Genomic DNA, 9324 nt, shown 5'->3' on the forward strand with positions numbered 1-9324 from the left:
AATGACAGAGAAAGAGGGAAGTACATGATCAGAGCTGCACTCACCGCATCACGTTGTACGAGCACACAGCTAATGACCCTTTTGGATGTATTATAAACTGATGCCTGAGTCTGTACTTCCCCCATTTATAACAGCGTGTGAAATACAAATGGGTGCTAACTTCTCCACTGTCACTCTAGTGCATAAGACTTAGACCTCCCTGGTTATGATTGTTTTATACTATTCCTCACAGGTGAAATCTGTGCTTTTAAAATCCATGGACAAGAAATGCCCTTTGAAGCTGTTGTGCTAAACAAGACATCTGGAGAAGGTCGTCTTCGAGCAAAAAGTCCTATTGACTGTGAACTGCAGAAGGAATACACATTCATCATCCAGGCCTACGATTGTGGATCAGGACCAGGTGGAACAAACTGGAAGAAATCTCACAAGTGGGTGAAAATGAGGAGAATTTTTTTTTTTTTGCTTTGGCATACGTTTGCTTTGTAGTACAGATCATATTGAAGGGCTCCTTTTTATATTGTAGTCAGGTAGAAAGCAAATAAAACAAAGATGAACCGTGGTTGCAATAGTCCATCCACTTGCTATTCCTTTTTCATTTTAGAAAAGATTTTTCTTTTTTTGCCTCCTGCAGTTTCACCCTTTCTGCAGTGGTTCCTGTTGAAGCTTTTAACAGGATCCATGTTCAAGTGGAGAAATGCATCTCGGTTTTGGTTTATTTTTCCATTCTTGCTTTCACATTAAATACATTGACTGAACAGATCATCCAGGACACGGAAGCTAGCTTTTAATTGATATTTACAAATTCTAAATAGGTTTTGTCTCTGTTCATCTCATTTCAAACTGCGAGAAAAGAGAAATTGCCCTTTTTTTTTTTTTTTTTAGGTATGTGTATGTATATAATCTGCAGCAGTGTTGCCTTTGCACAGTCTGTTTCTGACCTCAGCTTTTGGACAGCAAGTCTCAGAGGAATTAAAGTCCTCTGGATGAGGAGGGTATTGAAGATTAGCAGGTGGTACTTTTTGCTGTGGAGCTAATTCCCTGCATAATCTTAAGTGCCACGATGACTTTTTTCCCCTTCAACTCATGAAACCAAGCTCCAGACCATTTGTCATTAAAAATGAATTTAACTCGTGTAGATGTATAACTGCTGTACAAATTGTTCGTTTTGCAGAAAGCCATTTAAATAAATGATTAATAGTAATCATTCTTCCTTTTGCTTATGCAGGACACATGACAATTAAAAATTTAATTAGCTTTATAATGCATGCTGAACTTTTTCAGGATATTTAAAAAGAATACACATTTAGAAGGAAGCTTGCAATATCAAATAACCATCAAGTCACAGAAACAGTTTTTGCTTCATATTGTTAAATTTTATTATGTTTTTCCCTCCTGTGTCAGTAACAAACCAGTACGTTCTACTTGTGGAAAATTTTGGTGTAATCCTGACCAAATGAAATCTGGCCCATCGGGACCAGACTTTGTTACACATTCTCATAGTGGTTTGTATAGTAAATCGCATGCTGAACTAGGTCCCAAGCTTTACTACTGGCTCTGCCGTTGATCTAGGAAGTCCCTTCACTTCTCTTTCTCTCTGTTACCCTGCCTATTGGACCAGATAGCAAATTCTTTCAAAGGAAGGCCTTTAGAATTTACTTATTTAATACTAAAGGCCTGTTATCTTTGCCCCTCAAAAGTTTATATGTACAATGTTGTAACTAACTAAAGGATTAGATAATTAGTAGAAGGTGAGAGCCTTATTTAGTATCAAAGAATGTTCATAAACTGACCATTTTTAGGTAGTGAATATGTAAGACTGCTGTAATTCTCTTCCTCTTTTTTTGCTTATTAACCCATTTTACACAGGAATGATATCATTGACTTTCTGCTGGGGTCCATTTTAAGATGCAGACTGATTTGAATAGGGAGCACTGTGAAGCCCTCTCCCTACAAGCTTTTTACCTAGTGCCACATTAAGGTACTAAATTGAGCACATTAAACATAGAAATTCAATAATATCTTATTTTAGCAGATGTTTACATAGTTTTCTAGAAATGTTTTGTTAGTCTTTTCAAGTGTTTTGAGAACAAACTGTTAGTGATGTTTCATGATAAATTAATTTTTCTCTTTGATGTCTGTCTTTACCTATTTTAGGGCCGTGGTCCATATCCAGGTAAAGGATGTGAATGAGTTTTCACCAGCTTTCAAGGAGAGTGTGTATAAGGCCACCGTGACAGAGGGAAAGATCTATGACAGTATACTGCAGGTAGAAGCCATAGACGAGGACTGTTCCCCACAGTATAGCCAGATCTGCAATTATGAAATTGTCACAACTGATGTTCCATTTGCCATTGACAGAAATGGTGAGTATGGAGAAGGACCAATTGTAAGTTCTGGGACAGATAGCAGTGATTTCTGTAGATAGTGTAATCAGCTATTGATACTAGCTGATAACCTGGCTTGAGTTTTAACTCAAGAGAGTAATCCTGTTCTCATCTCTGAGAATGAAGGACTGGTTACTCTGGGAAATTCCACCCCTTTTACATAAGATTTGGTGGATTTACCGTGGAAATTAAAACCTCAGTTTTGAGGAGCAATATGTTTCTCTGTCACTCAGTCCATTCTCTTAATTGTCTCAGATCTAGTTTCCTATCCAAGTGATGGTATTTCCTAACACAGCATGTAGCCCTACTTAATAGGATTTATTCACTGGTTTATAGCTAGTGCCATTCTTCTGAACTTTGTGGAGCAGAGTCTAAACGTAGAATTGACAATATTCTGGATAATTTTATTGATTGTTAAAACTTTCAGGGTGTGGGTACACAGATCTACCCATCTGTGGTGCTTCCTGAAGCAGATACGTTATTCACTAATATGGAAGAAAATATGCTTTGGAGAAGTAGTAGAATTTCTTATCATTTTTTAATTTAGTTGTTTTTCTAATGTATATAATATTATGGGGAAAATAATAAACCCTATTAAGTTTTCCATATGCAGCAACTTTTGACTTTGGTGGTCCTGTGTGTCAGCCTCCTGCTTTTCCCAGTCAAGTTCTCAGCAAGCAAAAGTACAGAATTTGGCACTGAGTTTGGGAGGGGTAGCTGGGCTGCCTTAAAAATGTGTTAAAGATCCTTCCTCCCATTCTCTGCTTGCTTCAGGCAATACAAAACAGTAGTTTTGTCTTTCAAGTGCTTCAGCAGTCCCATATTGGCACCACTTTGTAGATAAGAGTCCTTGATGCCGATATTCACATGTGCACACTTGTGCAGAAGTTCCAAATGGAAATTCCTGTGCTCACAGAACCTGTTTCCCCAGAACAAGCACCCTGTTTGCATGCCCAGCAATGCTCTGATTTATCTTTCCTAACAGAAGCATTTAATCCATGTTGTGTGTAGGAGGAGAATACTCTTTGGAAGTTAAACATGATTTTTGGCCAAATTGGAAATTGAAAGCATGCATGGAGCTACTGTTTTCTCTAAGCAGTCATTTTCATGTTGTGATGTTTTATAAAACCCTTTCCCCTATTCAAAAATTATTCATCTTTATTTGTGCAGTTCATGCACAATGCACAGCTGAGCATCAAAAGATAATAACCTGTTAGCATCAATAAACTATAAATGACATTGGGGAAAAAAAACCTGTCTTGTTATAATACATTGAGAGGCGAGTATACTATAGAGGAAGTACAATCATAATGAGTATGTTTGTGTTTAAGTAAATGAGGTCAGCTGGCACAGTAATCTTTTGCCAGAGCAATTGCACAAAGAATTTTTTACAGGAACTGAGCATTTGGAAGTAGATGTTTGTGTGCAATTCCCTAGAAACTTTTCCTCTCTCTGAATTTTTTTCTAATAGTGAGATTTGCCATGTTGTGATAAAAGGGAGTTCTCTATGTTTCTGCTTGAAACTTATTTTTCCATAGCTCCATGTGACTTGCCAGTATGGGGCTGGTTACATAAATGAGTCGCAGGTGGTTTCATAATTTCGTACCAGGTTTGTGACAGATACCATGGATAAATAATGTACTGTGATTAGCATGATACAGAGCAGGCATTTCTGTTGCTTATGCATTTTCAGCTCCTATCACATAGTGCAGCTGGCTCATGAGTGATCATGGGTTTCTTACAGCCAGAGGCATGATCAAAAGCATGTGAAGTGTCAGGAATCCTTGGTTATGTCTTTGTCCTCATGTGCCTGGGACTTGCTTTTCAACAAAGGCAATGAGAAAATCATTGATTTAAACATGACTTTAAAGCCTGCAGTGAATAATTTGTATAAGGTTGTAATATTTGCAGTTTCTTGGTCATGAATTCAATTAATATTTTTGATCTATTTGATCACTAAAAGAACGGTGCTGCCACAATCCACATTAATTGCAGTCTAATTTGCAATTTTTTTAGATAATGATAATTGCTTAAAACTACTGGGATTACAGACAGTTAGAATAGGTGGTTGCACTTTTATTTTGTGACAGAAATACTTTGTTTAGTTCCATATGTGTCTATGCCAGCTGATATAACCTTCCTCTGGTGCAAATTCTTTGGTATTGTGCCTATTTTTGTTACCTGTAGGATGATTAAAATAGATGTATGAGATGCCTTGGACTGCCTGTTAATACTGTGCTAATTAGGATTTTGTTTATAATTTCTTTTTTTTTTACCCATTGTGAAAAACAAAGTCTTCTACAAGTTACGATTTTTTCTGCTTTTCAGTAACACAAGTGTGGAATTTCACTGCCCAGAAAGAGTATTTAACCAGATGCTTAGAATCAAGTCTAAATATTGCAGAGGGCCCCAAAAGTAGAGGGTGCATGAGGAAAACATGCCATTATCAGTCCTAGATGGTGCATTTTTTTCACCACCAACCTATAAAACTAACCACAAACAGAGACCTTTAGAAAGATGAATATGCTGTACCATCAGCTTCTTTCTTTTGGCAGATCATTGTCTTTTTAGGCAAAACTTATTTCTTGTATCTAGATCAATCCAGGGAGCATTTTGTTGTCTTGAAAATTATATGACACATTGGGGGAACATTTGTAGAAAGGAAGAGAGAATCCTCCAGGCTGTAGCAGTGCAGTCCACATCACCAAACTGTGTGAGGCGTAAGTGGGGAGGCACCCAGCGCTGGCACAGGAAGCAGCATTCAGCCCTGGTGTAGTTCTTGTAGATCTTTTAAGTTAGGCACCTAAAGGTAGGTAATATAAAGCTTCCCATTTACATTTGGCGACTTTGACTCTTGGTATGTAATTTCTTTGTGAATAAAATTACATAGTGTTATGAAACCATAACACTAATAAAATTGACTCTTGTATATGATGAGCCTAAATTGGAAGGTAATGAACTCTTGGTCGTAAAATACAATCGTGTAAAGGCAAAGGACAAATTTGGTTTGCTATGCGAAGAACTGGGACTAGGGGTGTAAGATAGAATATGTTTTAAGAGACTTTTACATGCGGTTTAATCTAGTTGTCTTCTTAGCAGAAAATCCCAATCATCAAGTCAGTTACCATATCATGTAGACTTTTTTCAGTTAACAGGAAAATTAAACCACAATGCATGGATCTGTTATGATGCCAGCATTTTTATGTGTTTTCTGCCTTCATTTGTCAGGGATCACGGTCAGATGGTCAGAGGATTCAGATATAGAAACAAATTCTCTCACAGCTCTGACCTACTCTCATTTCTAAAATGGGGAAAACTATATTGGCCACCCACCACTGCGAAGCACTTCACAAATACATGTTCAAATTCTTCAATATGAAGATGAGTTACTGACTTATCTATCCAGTCAGTACAGGTTCTATCAAGTTATGTACCTTAGAAAACAGATGTGGACAGGATCTCACAAGATCATCCTTTACAGCACTGAGATCTGTGTTAACAGTTAGGCAAACTTCATATTGTCAGAAAAGCAGTGAAACTTTATAGTTAAGCATTTGCCTGTGATATTTATTTGTTAAACCACAGTTTCTTTCCATTGTCATTGAAAAGTGCACCTTTTTGACAAGAAGCAAGTCCAATCCTTCAATTGACTTATGGTTAAATACAGCTCCTGGTGGCTCTTAGCAGCTGGGAATGCTGAGCTGCCACTCTTACGAGCTGGCTGAAGTCAGAGGCCACTCATGTAACAACGCTATCCCTCATCTCTTGTAAGAGTTAGGAGATTCACTTTTATACTTCTCATACACACAGGAAGTATGGAATTTAAGGCGGAATTCCCATAGTAAATTAGTCAAGTTTTATCCTGTTCTTGTGACTGCTTCAAAATAAGATGAAAGACAGCCATAAAAGAGGGAAGTCTGTATCAAACTATCCCCCAAACTGACCCTGAAGAAACAGAGGTGTAAATGTGTGTATCCTCAAGCAGGAATTTTTATATACAATTTTTTTCTTTTTGTTTATATTTATTGTCACTTATCTGATTTTTGTTTGTTTGGTTTGTTTGTTTTTAAATCTGTTATAGCTCTGAGTATTTCCGGGAAAAGGCAGAGATTTAGAAAGATTGTGTAGAAAAGTACTTACTTCTCCCATTAAAATTTTCTTTTATTAATGTTATTGAATACCTTCTTGTCTGTGGGTTAGATGTAAATAGGAATTCTCAGTCTATCGTCTCTAAAACTTTAATTAGTCTGTATTTATAGTGCTTTCCTTCTGTGTCTACTTTTTAATCATATTGACTAAATTGCCAAATAACAAAGCAGCATAAAGCGTCAGAGGTAACAGAAAAATAGAATAATTAGGAAATCAATAAACTATTGGGTAACATCTGCAAGACACCCACATGACCTTCCAGAATAACACCTAATAGTCAGGATCTTTGTAGTCCAAATCTTAAAAGACCATCATGAAATACAAATCTTGGAAGACAGACTTAGTGAAATGCAAATATGTTGTAATGAATGATAAATCTTAAAGGACAGTTAATATGCCACACAAATTCTAGCAGTCTGCTAATGTAGATTCAGATATTTTTGGTTTCTTGAAAATTATCTCTGCTGATCATCAATTAAATTAATATCAAGGAGAACCAAATAGGGAAGTATAAAGTTTCATGTAAGAAATAATATAATGCAGAAAGGAAAGAACAACTGAGCAGATATTAAATGAATAACTAAGTATACAGTGGCAGTTTTTCATTAAATCCTCTTAGGCAGGTGGTAATCAAGCAACTCAAGATAGTAAAATGGGTAGATTAAATTGTTTTGCCAGTTGCTAACTCAAAAATAATAAAGCAGTTGATATCGTCACTGCAGTTGCTTTAGTGATGGGAAGAGCTATGCACATGGCAGACTTGAAAATGCCTGGCAAAGTGAAGGTGCCTGAGAGAGAGAACCAAAGAAGCTGTAAGACACAGTATGGTTTCCATATTAGCCTTCAGCAGGTCATTCTGCTTCTCCATTTGAGATACAAAAATAGTGATAGGGCTTGTCCTCCTCTGTGCCCTGCTCAGAAAGGGAGGGATAAAGACTCGAAGTCAGTAGAAAATGGGGTATTGGACCTGATTTATTGCTGCAGGCGTAAAGGTCTGTTTAAACTACAAATTTTGAAGCAGAAGATGGTGATAAATGCAAAAGCAGCCTTCCTTCAGGCCTGACTTGAACAGTTTTGCATCAATTTCAATTAAACTACTAAAGTTGGCTTTAACGTAATAGTAGGCACAAAAGTGTTGGACTTTGATAAGGAGTGTACATCAGAGAGAGACACCTGCTAAAAGTCTTTACTTGTCGAACTAATGGAGCTCTAACAAAAGACTTTTTTAAGAAGTTGCATTTGTTTGCTTTTGCCTGTCTCATTCATTTGAATGAAAAAAAAAAAATAATCCCACACCCAAAACCCTAAGCAATGCCAGCATGCCTAACAACAGATACTTTGACCAGCACCTATGGGAATCAGGTCACTGCGTTTCACTAAATTCCAGGATTTGGTTGCTCCCCATTCCAAATTCAACCCAAACAACTTCCCATGCTTGAAAGCAGGTGTTACGTGTAGCATGGATACAGAGTAACTTTGTTTCCTGAATCCTAGAACAAGCATTCTCATTCAAGGAGATGGTATAACAAACAGCCTTGAGCAAAAGTGTGAAACGTATTAAGCAGTCTCTTTGAGCAAGAAGTACATTTCTGTGGAAATGGACAGAATTAAAATGCTGAACTCGTTAATTACAAGAACATACATTCTGCACGGTAATCTTCCAGTCCTGCAGGAAGTACTCTGAGAAAGATCTTTCTCTTTTCTTATGAAAGGTGTAATGTCTTTGTTCCCGAAACAGGTAATTTGTCGCCTTTATATATGTGTCAGGTTCAGCAGATTAAACACTGTTGTTGCTGAGTTTTATTCTCCATGTGATAACTCGGTGCTGTCGTATCAAATACTGCTAAGTGCTCTAACGCAGAAGGTGATTCTGAGGCTTTTCCTATTTTTAAAATGCAGGGAAACGTGTTAAAGGGCTAAAAATCTCTCTCGCCTAAAGGTAATAGCTTTAGGGGAAAAAAGGAGGATAGTTAGGTTGGGGAGATGTTCAGAGTGGGTCTCAGGAATGTGACTGCCACACTAAAGCAGTGTATTCTTGGAAGATGTGAAAAACGAGGTTGCACCTACTCGTACTTTACATTTCAAGATGTAATTGCTAATTAGTCTTACAATCTTACTTTAGAAAGTGTCATTGAGCAGATGTTTTCTAATATAGACATACCCATATTATATCCCTAACATCTTATATCTGCTTAAGAACTTTATTTCTCTACTGGATTGAAAGAAAATACCTCCCACTCGTCATAACTGTCCTGCCTGTGGACATCCCCTGTGCTTCGAAGAGCTTTCTGGTCACAAAGGACTTGATTAGCCAGGACCCAAATGTTGTAGTCTGTACATGCTTAGCCAAGAATGAATTTCTGAATGTTGTCTTATATTGAATCTATAGGTAACATCAGAAACACTGAGAAACTGAGCTATGATAAACAGCATCAGTATGAGGTAATGGTAACAGCTTTTGACTGTGGGCAAAAACATGCAACAGAAGATGTCTTAGTACGAGTTAATGTCAAACCAGTGTGCAAACCAGGCTGGCAAGGTAAGGTTTAAGAGTTTATACATTTTAATTTTTTTGTTTAAATCTCTTTTCTTTGGTGTTTTCCCTCCACCTCACAGTAAGGAAATTAGGGTGCTTATTGCAGTGGTATAGAAAACTCTTACTGTTTCTTATGCTTATTTCATTCCAAGCCTGTTAACAAAGTCGATAATAATCCTATAGTTGTTTACATTTGCTGTGTTTATCAGAACAAAGAATGAATTAGAAAAAAAGACATTTATATTATTATTATAT

General features: G+C 37.0%; 1 protein-coding gene across 1 annotated transcript; it reads left to right on the forward strand.

The window, feature by feature from the left end:
* Positions 1-232: 232 nt before the first annotated feature.
* LOC104165703 (calsyntenin-2-like) lies at positions 233-9072 on the forward strand (the record flags this gene model as incomplete). Its single annotated transcript, XM_009705402.1, has 3 exons — positions 233-428; positions 2155-2363; positions 8923-9072. Coding segments are annotated over 3 exons (555 nt in total), but the record flags the coding sequence as incomplete, so codon positions are not given.
* Positions 9073-9324: the final 252 nt, after the last annotated feature.

This window comes from Cariama cristata, unplaced genomic scaffold, assembly GCF_000690535.1.
Source record: "Cariama cristata isolate BGI_N322 unplaced genomic scaffold, ASM69053v1 scaffold37168, whole genome shotgun sequence".
Classification (NCBI taxonomy): domain Eukaryota; kingdom Metazoa; phylum Chordata; class Aves; order Cariamiformes; family Cariamidae; genus Cariama; species Cariama cristata.